This window comes from Barbus barbus (assembly GCF_936440315.1).
Source record: "Barbus barbus genome assembly, chromosome: 26".
Lineage (NCBI taxonomy): Eukaryota > Metazoa > Chordata > Actinopteri > Cypriniformes > Cyprinidae > Barbus > Barbus barbus.
The window spans coordinates 29531574-29548686 of NC_136754.1; the positions used below are offsets into that span (position 1 = coordinate 29531574).

The window sequence follows — 17113 nt, forward strand, 5'->3', positions numbered from 1 at the left end:
GCACCTCGCCGCATACGACGACACCATCGGGCTCGAACGTTTCATCCAGCTGTCAATCAGAGTCGCCACACGTATGCAATCATGTATGGAAGAACATTTCTGGCCAACAGAGAACATCAGCCCTCCAGAATCAGACTACGAACCCATGCAGCTAGAATCCACCAGACTCTCACTGGCTGAACGACAGAGGCGCCTGACACTCGGATTGTGCCTCTATTGTGGAGCCACAGGGGACGTTATCTCCACTTGCCCGATCCGCCCTCCCAGACCTTTGGTGAGTGTCATTGAACCTGCTATTGTCAATATGAAACCACTCTCCACTATAGTTCTACTTCCTGCCTCCGGTATTTCCATTTCAGTCAATGCCCTCCTCGACTCCGGTTCGGCAGGGAACTTCATATCAGGCGCCCTCTGTCGCCAACTCCACCTCTCAACCACGACCACACAAACCAACTACCAGGTCCAGCCAATAACTGGGAAGCCCCTCAGTCGGAAACATGTACGCCGTAGTGTCGGACCTCTCCAGCTCTCAGTCGGTCAGTTACATAAGTCAGTTCCTGACTCCAAGCTCCTCCCAGTCTGTTCTACCTCCATTGAAAGCCCAGTGGAAAAACAGTAAGCTGACATCCCAACCTGCTACGCCCCCTTCAGCGACGTATTTTGCCCTAAAAGAGCCTCAAAGCTGCCTTCACATCGGCCACGGGACTGCGCCATTGATCTGCTTCCGGGTGAGTCAGTGCCCCGTGGGAAAATATACCCACTCTCCATTCTGGAACAGAAGGCCATGGAGGAGAATATTGAAGAGGCTCTCCAACAAGGTTACATCCGCCCTTCCACATCCCCTGCTGCTTCGAAGAAGGACGGTGGTTTAAGGCCTTGCATAGATTACAGAGCACTAAATAAGATCACTGTAAAGTTCCGCTATTCACTTCCCCTCGTCCCAGCAGAGCTAGAACACCTTCGCGGAGCCAAAGTGTTCACAAAGTTGAAACTCCGCAGCGCCTATAACCTCATCCGGATACGTGAGAGGGACGAGTGGAAGACTGCGTTTGTGACACCTACTGGGCACTATGACTATTGAGTTATGCCATATGGCTTGGTCAACGCCTCCTCCGTATTCCAGGATTTCATGCACGAGGTTCTCCGGGAGTTTCTCCACAAGTTCGTACTCGTCTATATTGATGACATTCTCGTGTACTCCCGGAGCATGGCCGAACATCGCCACCACGTTGCGGAGGTCCTGAAACGCCTGAGGGAGCACAATCTCTTCCTCAAAGCCGAGAAGTGCTCGTTCCATCAAAACTCAGTGCAGTTCCTTGGTTACAACATTGACCAAAATGGCATCCAGATGGACGAGGGGAAGGTAGCTGCCATCAAAAACTGGCCCATCCCTACAACCATCAAAGAACTGCAATGCTTTCTAGGCTTTTCAAACTTCTATCGGAGATTCATCCGTAACTACAGTTCCATTGCCAGTCCTCTCACTAATCTCTTGCGGAACAAGCCCAAAACACTGTCCTGGTCCCCATCGGCCACAGATGCTTTCCATAAACTCAAAGAGGCCTTTACCAGCGCTCCGCTCCTCGTTCACCCTGACTCAGACAAACCATTCATTGTCGAAGTAGATGCCTCTACCACTGGTGTTGGAGCAGTGTTATCTCAGCAGCAGGGGACTCCAGCCAAGCTCCATCCATGTGCCTTCTACTCCCGTAAACTCGGGAGGTCTTCTAGAATCACCCCAGATTAGCAAAAGCATACTATTTCATTTTATTTGTATTTAGTACAGTCCTGAATAAGCTATTTCACATAATGTTTACATGCACTACACAAGACAAAATGACTGAATTTATAACAGTTGCCTCATTCAAAAATTGGCATTCCCTTGAATCTTAACTGTCTTTTGTTACCTGAATGATCCACAACTGTTTTGTGATAGTTGTTTGTGCATCCCTTGTTTGTCTTGAGCAGTCAAACTGCCTCAATTTCCTGCACATTCTTTGGTTTTCCAGTATCTTCTGCACATTTGACAGCTTTCCAAAAATGACCGTATGATTTTGAGATCCATCTTTTCACACTATGTACAATGAGGGACTATTACACAACTAGTGACCTTCCCAACCCTGTATGTCAACTACTTTGACTGTTAGGCTAGGGTTAGTGTCAGTTGATATGTACTTGCAAAGTTACTTATAGTCAGCAGAATATCTAAAGTAAACAATACAAGTTTTAGCAGATGTAAATATGACAGTGCTATTTTAGAGCAATCAAGTTAAACTGGATAAGTTACAGTTTTTTTGTACTGAAATACAGCTGAAACGAAACTGTTCACTCAATTCCTCAATCAATTAATCAGGCCAACCCATATCCAAATGACTAATTCATGACAGCAACTACATGACAAAATAAATATATTTCCTTGAGTGTTTTTATCAGCATTCACAGCGGACAACACAACTAACCCAGTTTTCTAACCAGAGTTTTCTATCACTCAGACTTCTGACGTTAACTCTAAAGTTCTAGCTTACAGTTCACACTGAAGAACAACAAGAAAAAAAACTTTTGACTTCAGGTTTAAGATTGCTCAGATGTTTTAAAATATGATTTGTACACCAAAGTGTAATGAAAGCTCCGATATTGCCCATGAGTGACTCACGGATGCAGGTAGATCAGATGCAGACAGCAGCAAACCGCAGCGTCCTGCGAGAGTTTGCATGTGTGTTTGTGTTTGTTCCCGCCTCTGGCTGGGTCTGAAGTGTGTATGCAAACACATCGTCTTGAGACGGTGACAAACCCTTGCTGAAGCCCATGAGCACGCTCATTCTCTGCTCATCACCGCTGGGAGATGCACAATCCAAACAAACACTTTTGATCTCTGACACACTTCTGCTTCCTGTAAACTTCCTGTGAACTTTTTACAAGCGACTCTGCTAATGCCAAATAAAAGATGCTTTGCTTCAGCATTGTCAGGATGCACACTGATGTGAAAATGTTTCATTTAAAGTCATTTAGCAGAATTACTACTGATGGCATTATTGGGGAGAGTCAATCTTGGTCAAACTGTAAAAACTCTTGCAGTGGGACCCGTCTTACTTTGGAAATGCAATCGGTTACAGATTACAAGTTAACCTATTGAAATGTAATAAGTAGTGTAACTATTTCAATTACTTTATGTATTCAATACATTTGATTACATTTTTGATTACTTTTCTAAATTACTAATGAATGTTTTCAGCTGTTAATCAGTTAATCATCTCTCAGACAGGTCTAAAGCTTTCAGTGACGATGGATGTAATTGTCGGACGTGGTGCGCTGCAAATTCAAACAAGAGAACCAATCAAAAGCATCAAAAGAGCATTGCTTTACTAAACGGCCTTTAAAAGGCAGAAGGCATCATGCACATCAAAAACAGGCAAAGCAATAAATCAGTGTTATTAAACATATACAAGCCTTTTACAGAAAATATTCAGATGTCACCCCCTTTATAATGTTAACATTTTCATAACTGTAATTTAATTACACATTTTTTCTCAGTAACTGTGACAGACTACAGTTACATTTACTTTGTAATTAAATTACATAACATCGTTACATGTAGTTACTCCCTAACACTGAGTGGGACTTAATAATATCCATCTAAAACTATACTTTAAAGTGATTTTTTTTTATTTATTGTATTTAAAATTATTGTGCATGCAGTTTTCATGAGCTCATATCAATTAATTTGTCTCACCGCAGGACCAATAGAAAAAGTATTTTCATTGATGATAAATCATTTGATCCTGCAATGACATGGGGAAGTCATTGCAGGACGTGGGGAAGTCGTGGCCTAATGGTTAGAGAGTCGGACTCGTAATCCAAAGGTTGTGGGTTCGAGTCTCGGGCCGGCAGGGATTGTAGGTGGGGGGAGTGAATGTCCAGCGCTCTCTCCACCCTCAATACCACGACTGAGGTGCCGTTGAGCAAGGCACCGAACCCCCAACTGCTCCCCGGGCGTGTGTTCACCGTGTGTGTGTGTGTGTGTGTGTGTTCACGGTGTGTGTGTGTTCACTGCTGTGTGTGTGTGTGTGCACGTTGGATGGGTTAAATGCAGAGCACGAATTCCGAGTATGGGTCACTATGGGTCAGTATAGTATGTCACTTCACTTCATTCACATGTTTTGACCACAGAAGTGCTGTAGCGCAAGAATCATCAGGAACAATCTCACCAATCTTGGTTACATGATTATAATGGTAAAAGTATATTCTTGAAGTGACCATTGCATGTACCATTTGTTAACGGAGAAATTACAGACAATCCTGTCATGAGTGCTAATGAAAGACAGATGTGGAATGAAAAACGTGTGTGTGTTAATTTTTTTTTTTTTTTTTTTTAATTGCTTGTTGTCTAAATGCTATACGTATCGATTTACATGTGTTTGGAAATATAATTTAAGAGCTACTGATTAATTGTTGCATTAATCTCCTGAATAGTTGAATATTCAGTTAATACCCATTAGTTGAAACCCTAATCTAAAAATGGATACATTAATTTGAACCTAATATTTTTATTAAAAAAATATTGTTCATGTGCATTTACAGAAAAGCACTGAATACATTTTAAATAGATTTCAGCTTGTATTATGTGTCTTTAATTCCCATGATTGCAAATGTTGACATTTTTCCAACACTTTTGTCTTTTATAGCAATGTTAAAATGAATTCCCCCAAGTATTTTAAGTCTTTTAGCTATTTTTAGTAAATATTTCAGTATGTTAATTACTTGTTTGAATTATAAACTAATGCTGCATGAATAAAAGAAACATAGTTCTCTTTTATTTGATTAATATTTCATTTAGTTAGTTTAATTTAGTTCCTTCAATCCAGCAATAGCTTATTTAGTTTTAAACATCTCTAATACAGTCATCGTGATACACAAACAAACTACAGCAAACACACATTGGAAAGAAATCTCATCTGAAGCTGCCAGAACTGTTGGCTGTTAAGTTTATTTAATCTCTATTTAATACACTCAGCCATGCCAGAGAAATCACCAGCTCATGAGATCTGTGCACTCCTGGACTATTTCTGCACAGACCTCTGCATGGACAATTACGTATTGCTGTCTTGATTGACTTTTATTGACATTGTTGTTTCCTGGCATTGATTTTATGAAATTTAGGGGAGTAATAATAATTATAGTTATTTAAAAGTTGTGCAACTAAAATTAAAATACTCCCTTGTATCCCAGCTTAATACACAAGGAACACTTTAAAGGGGTCAATAACTGCTTTTTTTGTTTATTGTTTAGTCTGGCTTGATTAACTGACACATAAACAGTAATACAATATTTTGCATCTAAGAATGGTGCAGCATTACTGTCAAGTAATATATTGCAGTCTGAATTGTGTCTGTACAGGCAGTCGTGCATCGATGCATTCATCTCTAATCAGTAATAAACATGAGGAAGTAAAAAACAAGCAGAAAAGAAGATGTAATGTAACACAATGAAACATACAATGTCAAACCACTCACATATACTAAATCTACTGTATCACAAAAAAGCAGAATTTACATGACTTTTAAACAATTTTTGGGAAAGTAGTATCCCCCAGCTCCCTTCCATCTGACCAATTAAGGGAATGGCTGAGAGGGGCACTGAGGCCCACCTAAAGGTCCAAACGCGGTAGCGCCGCTCCATATACACACACATTATGCAGGCTGTGTAGGGCAACATCTACCAAGAGGGCAGTGTTGGGAAGGTTACTTTAGAAATGTAATAGGTTACAGATTACAAGTTACCCTATTTAAAATGTGATAAGTAGTGTAACTCTTCAATTACTTTATTAAAGTAATGCAACTGATTACATTTGATTACTTTTCTAAATTTCTAATGTTTTCTACTGTTAATCATTTTGAATCATTTAAACCAGGCAGGGTTAACCTTACAGTAATATTCAACACTGATTACTGTCGAAATCCTTCATCACTTATAATTATATATTTAAGATTATAATAATATAAAGCATAGCCACCACAATATCAGACTTTAGCAACTCTTTTTACTTTGAGATCGTTCTGGGGTTAAATACAGATTTAAAATCATAAGATACAATTTAATATCTATGATACTGTCTTTGAAATCAAATATTTGCATCTAACAAAGCCTAAGAAAAAAACAGTTCATCTAAAAAAATAAAACATACATCAACCAAATAGGGGAAAAAAAAAACTGTTATTGAATAAATGTGTCCTATTCTGTGTCCTAAACTCCTCAAACATTGGTGTCTCATAATTTAGAGCAGTCAGTGCAATTTATAAAAGAAATCGATTAAATCTCTATGTGGGTGTTTGTGTGGAAAATATTCCGATTGTAATCGTTAACATTTTCATAAGCAACTGTAATTTAATTACACATTTTTCTCAGTAACTGTAACTAATTGCATTTATTTTGTAATTAAATCACATAATTCCGTTACATGTAACTAGTTTTTCCCCAACACTGCAAGAGGGGCATGTTCTTCACAAGCTTCAGTGTGGCGAAGTGTTCACAAGCTATATCACAGACAGAAACTTGCATCTCAAACCAATGACACAGTGAGCAGCTTGTTTAAAACAGGAAGATAATTCTGCTCACCAACTCCAAGCCCTAATCACCGCCCAGAGAGATTTTCATCAATTCCTGAGAGCTCCTTCGCTGTCCTCAAACAATATACATCCAAAGTTGACATCTTCAGATTTCCCAGTGTGTTGCCAAGTTTGTCAGTTCTACCTGAATGTCCCTGTTGTGGCAGAGCCATCACAATTGATCAAAAAAATGCAGGAATTTGTATTGCCAGAATGTCCAGTAAGTCGTCACTGTGGATAATTGCTTCTAATTGACTGGAGATGTGGTGGTTCTTTATAGCCTATACTGAATTATAGTAACAGCAATTGTTAGGTAGCCTAATGAAACTGTTGTGAATACTTGGCTTAATTAACAAATGTTAACAAGGCAGCCGAATGCAGTTGTGATGAAATTAGCCTAATTAGCACAGGTTTTTAAGGATACAGTATTTACAGATCAGACTGAACGTATTTGATATGACCATGGCCATTTCTGCAGGGAAGAGTGCCAGGAGAGTGCCAGATGGATGGATGGATGATTGGATGAGTAGAAGGAATGGTTTTTACTTACCAAATCGGATCCATCTAAAATATATAATGTGCATTATTGATAACATGGTGTTTCACAATATAATAGTCTTGGTGTGCTAAAAACCACTGAATCACCCTTGGCATTTGTTGTTCAGTCTCTAGAGCAGTGGTTCCCAGCCATGTTCCTGGAGCATCTCTCCTTTGTCTGACAAACCCATTTCCGGTCTTCAGGTCTACAAATGAGTTGATGACCTAAATCAGGTGTATTTTATTAAGGAGGCATGCAAAATGTGTTTGTTAGGCTAGCCACACACTAGACGATTTTCAAATCTTAACCGATTTTAAAACCATGGGAGACCACAGACATGAAGACCATTTCAACCGAGTTTAGCCTTATAATCCTCTGAATGCATACACTAGATGTTTCGAGCAGACCGCGGGACCACACACTTGTTGTACGATTTCATAGAGATCTCACTGAGACTAGCGAGGTCAAACCTGACTTGAGAAAAACAAAAACAAATGGAGAACAAATTGACATCGTCAGCTGGCTCTCCAGGCGTGTGTTCTGTTTCACAGTGAAAAACAAAGCATAGAAAAGAATATGAGTGGTGCTCTTTCTCAGTACTCTGCTTTCGTGGCATGTTTTTGGAAGCCAAGTTTCAGCAATAGAAGCACGCAACATCTTGTATCATCCTGTAAAAAATCATTTGCGATAAGCCTCGAATCGGGCCACATACCCCGATCGTTCAGGGGTGCAAATCTGGATTAAAATCGTGCTTAAAATCGTCTAGTGTGTGGCCAGGCTTAGCGAGCCTCCAGGAACTGGGTTGGAAACCACTGGGTTCTCACAGCATGGGATACCCACCCATGCTTGAGAGATTGGGCTTGTCCAAATGCACGCAACAGGAAGTATGTAAAACTGTCCCAGGTCTTAAAAACGTCAAATCGTAGTGCCCTTAACATACAATAAAACCTCTGGAGCAGTAGTCGAGGATAAGTGTATCCCATCATACATCGTAATCTAGAAATAAATAGAGACTTTTTGCTGGGATCTCGCAAGATGTCGCGGAAACCTTTGCAGTGAATATTAATAATTATATATTACACATAATTTGGTAGTAAAACTTACTGTGTTGCACATTTTATTGGTGCAAAGATCAGTATGTTTATTTTGTACAACATTTGCAACTGCTTTTTATCACTTAATTAGAAGCACCACAATTACTAAATTGTGTCATCTGTTAAACGGACTACTGAACAGACATTTAGAAGTTTGTTTTAAAATGCAAAGTATTGAAAATCAAAACAAAGCTCTGTAAACACTTTCATTTTACAACCCTATAATTGTGTCCCGTTGGGTAATGAAAAGTTCTACTCACACACTTGTGGTCTTCACGCTCACTTGAACACTTGGGCTAAATACATGAAATACATTATGTAAGTAGACAAGTGGTCAAGTGCAAAGACCACAAGTGGGTATTTAGACAAGTCCATTGTTCATTTAGTCACTACAGATTGGATTTTGAGACATCCAGGTCTCTTCGATGACCCCTAGTTAGAGCAGTTGGTTCACCTCCTCAATAATCTGTCCTCAAACCCAGTCGGGCTGCTGTCTTAAGGTGCATTTGCACCATGTAGTTCTAGGAACTAGCCAGCGTGGTCTAGAGAACCAATTTCTCCCTTGGGACATTTTCCTGGTTGCATTCACACCGGCAGCAAAAACTCTGAAGCGGCCAACAGCGACGTCTTTATTTGTGGCATTTGCAAACCTCAACAACTGGTGAATGGAGGACGTCGTGATCGGAGCTGTTTTTGTTGTGTCGTGGGTTTCATGATAACAGAGATATTATGTAAACGCACAATTTACGCGATCGAAAGAGCATGAAAATCTGACTAAATCTCCTATGACAACTCTAATTTAGTTCCCCCAAATGGAGTACCCAGAACTAAATTAGTTCCTGCAGTGTGAACACGCCATAAAGTGGGAACTACTGCCAGTAGTTCTAGGAACTATGAAAAGGCTCCTCCTTTATAATCACCCCCAGCAGTGTGCATACATGATGTGCTGTCACTTCAGTCTGACTGGAGATCTCTGAGAACACTTTTTAGAATTTGCTCACCAGGTGGCTTAGATTCCTCTTTACATCCTCATTGGAATCGCTATTTTGGAATTTCCTTTGGAATCCTTACATTAGTGGAGAGAAGAAACATCTCTCTGACAATGTTCTGTAGCGTGGCTTTGCAGAGAGGAATTGCTTCAGGATATCTTGTGGCATAAGCATACAAGTAATGGGAAATTAGGGCACTTATTGAGTAAGGGAATGAGTCTGAACTGGAGGAGGATGAAACTGGAATCCACTAGGATCATGATCATCAGTTTAGTCGGTTTTCCTGTCACAGAGCATTTGGGATTTGATGGAGTGAATGATGGCCATGCAGGCATGGTTTTGGGAAGTGGAACAGCATGGCTTCCTTTTGGATTTCACACTGCTGTCACAGGCTCTAATGGGAAGATGCCCTCTGGCTATCGCCTCTCTGATGTGGTCTTCTGTGGGAAGATTGGGATCCTCTTCCCAGCACCTCTTCAAACAGCCAGCCCAATGCTTTCTGCTGGACACAGGGCAGCACCTTCTCACCGACCTGGGAATGTTGGGTTGACCAGAAAGCAGTACAGGGAAGGAGAGAAAGGCCTACACATTGTCATTCTTTCTCACAAAATGAATTCCAGTGATGTCCTGCTCACCTCCTGAGGCTTTTACTGTTCCTTAAATGCTCCCTTTCTTGATGAAGGATATTGTCTTCAGGTACTCCTGACTTGGTTTCTCCGTTCTGCTGATTACGGTTGCCAGAGGCCAGAGAAATATCTTACGGTCAAGGTCAGGCACGTCGGTTAAACCATTGTAGGTTTGTCACATTTTAATAAGGTTTCATTCTGACCAAAAAAACAAAAGCTATAAAACTGTGCATTTTTTGTTCTCTCTGTAGTCATCATGGGCGGCGCTAGGGAGGGGCTAGCAGGTGCTCCAGCACTTCCAAGAAAAAGCAAAGCACCCCATACAAAATGAAATAAAATAAAAACATGTGACTCATTACGCATTCATAACTAGGCTACTGCAATGCAATACAACGTGACGTGATTTGCAGTCATGTAATGTCAGCATTTTATTTTAAAAATGGATCGGTTCCTTGTGCCAAGAAGGCTTGCCCCCGACTACAGATTTTTCTAGTCAACTTGTCGCACGTTTATATTAAATTGAATAACTTACTAAACCATTCTTTAGGCATGTAGGCGTATTAGCCTATTCCGCGCTCAAGTGCATGCATAAAGCTTGCCGCAAAGCCCTGGCTAAAGTAATGACTATGAATGCATCGGGGAAATTTATTAATAAACTTGTGCTTTCTCAGTCAGTGTCGGCTGCAAAGATGAAGTTGGGTAATGCCGGCCCTGACTCGCCATCTCCACAGTAATGGACGTGCCTTTGATAGAGAAATGCACCTATACAGACTACATAATCAGAGAAGATTTGCTATTTATTTTAATTGGTTTTCAAGCTTTCTGCACATTTATTTCTTATGTCTCTGAGCTGGTTCATTGTTGTGACGCGCTCCATTCACAGAGACTGCATGAGATGACAGAAAGCACCTCCAAAAATGACGGGAGTATTTTAAGCTCTTTCCACAAAAAAAAAAAAAAAAAAAAGATTGGGCGGGCGCCCCCATGTCGTAAGCGCGATAATACTCCCACACTGCTCATAAACATTTGAAATGCGCCGATTGAGCGCTTTTATTATGCATATAAAATAATAATAATAACAACCTGTTTTGGTCATATTCACTATTAATTGCCCAGCTCCCCGTCATTGATCTAGCACCCCTTCAACACCTGCGTTCAACATTCTCTAGCGCCGCCCCTGGTAGTCAGCCTGTACATTTTTAAATTCTCTTTTTATTTTGAGATATTTTTACTAATTTCGTTAAACCAGAGATGTCTGAAGCAAGCTTGTGTGTTTTGTTTTTCCAAAATCAAAACAGTAATAAATAAATAATAAATAAATATGAAAACATTAAATGATTGTTGTTTGTTCAAGTCTGCCTGATTCATGCACTCTTCCATCTCTTTCTTACCTTTTTATAATTTGAAGAACCTTCTTTCGCCTCAAAGAACCTTTTGTGAAACAGAAAGGTTCTTCAGATGTTGAAGGTTCTTTATGGAACCATTTAGACAAAAAGGTTCTTCTATGGCATCGTGAAGCACCTTTATTTTTAAGAGTGTGTGTTGAAGTGAATGTTCACACAAGCGTAGTGTGAACACATTCTCATCTGTGCAGAATTAAGAAGCTGTTACAGTGTTGATTAACTTGCATTTTGTTTTGTTTTTCAGAACCACAGTCTGAGTCTGCACAGCAGCTAACAACAGAACCGCTTTGAAAAGAATCAAGACCCCATCATGACCCAATACATATATGAACATTGCATTTTTCAAACAAACAAGTCAAACAATTATAAAGAAATGAAGGCAGGGGGTAAAAGATGTTTCACATTCAGTGTTCCAACAACCTATTTGTAAGTAATATCCTTCATGTTTTGCTTTTCCTTTTCTTGTAAAGAGTCTTGAATTTTTATTGTTAAAAATAAATGTGTTTGGGCATTGCAAAAGAAACCAGATTGAAGAGATATGAGAAAGTATTTGGGCTCACAAAACAAGATGATATCAGGAAAACTGAGCGATCATCACCAGCCCAGCCAGCCTCATGTGACCAGAACATCAAACTTTTGAGTGAAATATAAATAATAAATATGTTGAATATATGCAAGACCAGAACGATACAAAAGCAGCAGTAATCCATTCCAAATGATCTTCTCTTATCCTGAGGTCATTTCTCACAGTTAGAGAAACTGCTGTCTGTCCACTTTGACTTGTATATTTCTGTTTTTAATGTTTACTGCTTGCTAAAGTCTGGATGTGTCTGGAATGTTTCTTTCTATATGAAAGAGGGCGAGGACATTTATTCTCTGTTGTCTCCATTTGTCTCATTGGGTTTGGCTACACAAATGCTGTCAGGAGCATGTCAATGGCTGACTGATGTGTAATGCCCTTCTCTTACTGTAACAACGTTGTGTCTAATATGTACAGTATATACCAGTTTTACATTAAATGAAATTGACATGCACTTTTGCAACACCATATACTTTTATGGATGTTCTTGTTTTGAGCTGACTCTACACACTTGATAAGTGTGGACAATTTGAAATGAGACTTTTATTATATGTCATGACATGTCAATTAAAAAAAAAGGTTCTATAAAAATATTAACTGAGGTCTGATTTGTTGGACCTTTTTTGTGTTCTCATGTGATGAAAACATTAAAATTGTATGAAGATATGGATTTAATGTGCTTTTCCAAAGATGTTACATTACTGTGTTTCTATGTGTTTGTTTGTGTATTTCTTTTTGTGTATTTTCTTTACACAGTTATCTAAAGAAAAAAAAACTTACACAATGATTTGTTACATTAAACTAAAGAAAATGCTAAACTGAAGGTAAAACTGAATATCAAATGAGCTTTTCTATTCATTTAAGGGGTTTGAAATAGTTCCAACCACATTACCAGCGTTTTGGGACATGTCTGAATTATGGCTCTGAAAATTATTATTATAATTTTTTTTTCTAGAGAGAGAGAGAGATATTGGCTACTTAACACATTTAAAAAATATATTGAAGCATACACACATATGTATATATATATATATACATATATATATATATATACAGTGCCCTCCATAAGTATTGGAGTCAAGGCATTTACAAATATGATTAAAATATGAATATGAGACAAAACTACAGAATTGGTAGGCAAGATGGTTTTGTACCCTTCCAAATTCATTCTGCTACTGTCATCATACATTAAATCATCAGTAAAGTTGAGAGGGCCTGTTCCAGAGACAGCATGCATGCCCATGCCATGACACCACCTCCACCATGCTTTACAGATGAGGCTGTATGCTTGGGATCATTGCAGTTCCCTTTTTTCTCCACATTTTTGCTTTCCCATCACTTAGATAAAGGTTCATCTTTGTCTCATCGGTCCATAAACACAGTTCCAAAACTCTTCTGGCTCACCTTTGTGCTTTTTTGCAAACTCTAATCTTGCCTTTCTATTTTTGGTGCTGGTCAGAGGTTTGCATCTTGCTGTGTAGCATCTGTAATTCTGTGTCAAAGTCTCCTGAGGACAGTAGATTGTCAGAGCATCACCCCAGCTTTCTGGAAGTTGTTGGTGATTTTACAGACACATCTTTTAGGGTTCATTTTCACAGCTTTTATGATTTGTCTGTCATCAACTACTGTTGTTTTCTCAGCCGATCAGGTCGTTGTTGGTTGCTGGTGTCGCTGGTGGTTTCCAAACTCTTGATTTCTCCATGCCCTTTGTTTTTGCTAGAGCTCTAATTGACTTCCTCTTTTCTTTTAGCATCCAAATTGCTTGCTTTTCTCTCAAAGTCAGCTCCCTCGTCTTCATCCTGGTTTGTGTGTGTCATCATCAATTGCGGGATTCAGAATACAGAAGTAATGGATATAACTGATACGACACATTCCCTGCTTTTAATATCTGAAGAATTAATGCAACAGGACACAGCTGATCACTTAGAAAGACCTGTGAGGCAACTGCTCCAATACTTATGACATGAGTGTATGTGTTGAAACGGCTAATAATAAAATGTGACATTCTGTAGTTTTGTCTCATATTCATCTTTCAATCATATTTGTAAATGTCTTGACTCCACAGCCAACAGAGCAATTTTGTCTTTACTGCTCCAATACTTTTGGAGGGCACATACAGTATATATATATATATATATATATATATATATATATGTCAAGCTATTTTGGAAGATTTGTGGTTTTATGAATGACAGTCTTGGAACATAATCCAATAAAAACATAAACTACTCTAGGACAGTCGTTCTTCTTTCTGTCTGCAAACCCGACAAGCTTTACAGAAGGTCTGATGTGCTGTCGGACAGATAAGATGTGAGCTTTATTTTTGTCACATACTGTTTCATGCTGGCTTGAAAACAGGTAACTTCAGGAATTCGAAATCTAACATGGATTCCACAGGTTATCTCTCAGTGTCCATTATCAAGCTTAAGAACATCCAGTTTTGGAGATGCACACAGGTAATATAGTGAGAAAACATAGTGTTGGTCACTCTAATTTGCTTCATGAACATGAGGAGGTGTTCTCAGAAACTTCTATGTATGAAGACTCTCCCGTTCATGGAATCAAAACATTGGAAGCTCTTCTAAGGCCTGCTGGTCCTATCTCTTCATATATAGAACAGACATTGATAATGCATGCTAACAGTGTCCAGTGAAGCAACTATGAGCCAAGTTGAACTTCATGCAACTGAGCAGCGATGCTACCAAAGACAGCTCACATGATGCTTGTGTCCCAGTAGCTCAGCTGGTAGAGAGCAACATCAAAGTTGTGGGACTGATTCCCAGATGATGCACACACTAACTATAATGTGTTCCTTAATTGCATTGAGAGATGCTTTGCACCTGCAAAATGAAAAAATGTAAATGATTTGATTCTTGATATTGTTGGACACTGTGCCTGCCATGAATGAAATTGCTTTCTGTCTGCACTTTGCATGTCCTAAATTAACACAATAATTTGAATGATATAAGCCTTTAACTGTAGCAGTGATTTATCTTTCCTTCCAGTGGCATATATGCTAATAAGCTTCCCCGTATTGAGGGAGTTCTTCATTTAGACTTCATATAAATCTCTCAAACATAACTGCCCTTGAGCAAAGCGCTCAACCCCAGGCTGCCCTGCGGTCCTAACAGTGGCGTAGCAAGTCAGCCCCGGGCCCATATGCAAAAAATTTGTACTCCCCCTAACCCCACCAAATGATATGGGCTCCAACTCGCATTACTTGTTTTTTCTTTCTTATTATTTTTTTTTTTTACATAAATACCGTTACGTGACTATTCACACACTGAAAAAAAAACACAACAAAACAAACAAAAAAATAAATAAGTAAAAATAAAATATTATTAAGTTTGATGATCCTGACTCCCCATCTCCTCATTGGACGTGCCTTTAACCAGAAATGCATCTTTATGGATTATAGGCTAATGAAAGAGTTTTTCATTTTGTATTTGAATTATTTTGTTGTTAAGTAGTAATTTATAGCATTCTATAGATACATGTCAGTGAGGCAAGTATTTGATGAGTTTCGGTTCAGTTTTTGTGAAGTGTTCCTGCTCAAGATCAAGACACCCTGTTTGTTTTCTTTATTTTAAAAAGCAAAACATTTTGTTGATATTGTGAGTGCACACAAAATAAAACTATTCGCAGCTTCGAATGATGTCTTACCTTTACGGCATAATTAAATGTTCCACTCTTATTAAGAAAAAAAAAATGCAAGTGATCTCGCTAGCGCCTTTTAAATTTATATTGTGAAATGCATGAAGTCTTAAATCGTGTTTGTTTTAGAAGGCCAAACTGATCAAACATGCTCAACTCACTGTCTGGTGCTGGCCGCTTGGTATTAAAAAAATAAATACATAAATAGAACTTGAATTTAACAAACATAAAATGTTCCAATCATGATTCTAAATTAACTTAGTAAAGAAACAAAACGAAATATAACCATTTTGCCATTAAGAACCAAAACTGATTTTTTTGGCCGCGACAGCAGCTGTGTAAAGGGGAAGAGAGAGAGAGAGAGAGAGAGAGAGAGAGAGAGCGAGAGAGAGAGACAGAGAGAGAGAGAGAGAGAGAGAGAGAGAGAGAGAGAGACAGAGAGAGAGAGAGAGAGAGAGACAGAGAGAGAGAGAGAGAGAGAGGACACTGGCTCTTGTCGGACTCGGGAGGAGAATTCTGATAAGCTGTCGGACAAGGCCCGGGCCAGTGCAGGGCTCTATATTCGTTCCCTTGTTTCAATTAAAAGTTCCCCCTAGGTTAGGCATTTTTTTTCCAGATTTTTTGTTGTTGTTGTTGTTACACTGGTTGAAAGCCTCTTCACATCCTGATAACAATCAATAATTAAAGTAATCTAAATATAAAAATATAAACATCCACTGTGGAAGGCTCAGGACCATAAATTGTTCATCCAAAGCATTGCATCCGGTTTGAATGCAATGATTGGATGCCCCACCTGTCTGTTAACCTATTTGCATACCTTCGCACAGCCAATAGCGACCGTTTGGGGGCGTGGCTTCTGCAGCAGCTGAGTCAGAGGGTGTTTAGCTGGTGTGGAAAAAGAAATTCAGATTCCATTACAGAAGCACTGGTAAAATTCAAAAACTCGCTAAAATACACAGAGACAGACAAGGATAAACACTAGCAGTGTTTTTACAAGATGGAGGAATGTGATGGTTTCAATCTATATCTTGACAGGTAGGCTAAGCTAAACTCCAAAAGTATTCCTGATATTTTGGAGCTTATTCTGAAAGTAGCCTGCTTTTACCTGTTGAGACATGCCTTCACTTACAGAGCCGAGCTGGGTTTTTGATCTGAAAGGGGCGTTTGCAAAGGTTGTTTATTTTTGTAGTTATGCAGAAACTGCCCACCCTAGCTTTAAAATAAATATTTGTCCCAGTTGTTTTTATAAAAATCTGTATGATTTTTGATATTTGTGGTCATGTTTCAAGCAAATGGACTACATTTTTTAAATATAGGGATATCTTTGTTTTATGAGCGAATGCGTATCAGTTTCAAAACGTAATTTGTTTTTATAATTAATTTGCTGATATGAACAGTTGTGAATATTAATTGTCAGTTTTGTTTTGATCTACAGTTTGGCCACATAAATACTGTAAACCACAATGGCAAGTGTGAGTTGTGCACAACTGGATTAAAAACAAATAAAAAATTAACTGGTAACATGATTATTTAATAGTTATTGTGCAGTTACCTTAAAATCCACAATGGATTCATACACTTCTGATTTGATATTAAAGATCAACATTTCATGACATGAGTTTATACA

The 17113-nt window shown here is 38.9% G+C and overlaps 1 protein-coding gene across 2 annotated transcripts in view; it reads left to right on the forward strand.

Annotated features, from left to right (window-relative positions):
• The window catches only part of LOC306846248 (zinc finger protein 521-like), a 96899-nt gene extending 84234 nt beyond the window's left edge, over positions 1-12665 (forward strand). For both annotated transcript variants that reach the window (XM_079379480.1, XM_079379479.1), the window contains exon 7: positions 11497-12665. In XM_079379480.1, the coding sequence (XP_079235606.1) occupies positions 11497-11526 (30 nt within the window). In that variant the 3' untranslated portion in view covers positions 11527-12665. The remainder of the gene's footprint in view (positions 1-11496) is intronic.
• Positions 12666-17113: the final 4448 nt, after the last annotated feature.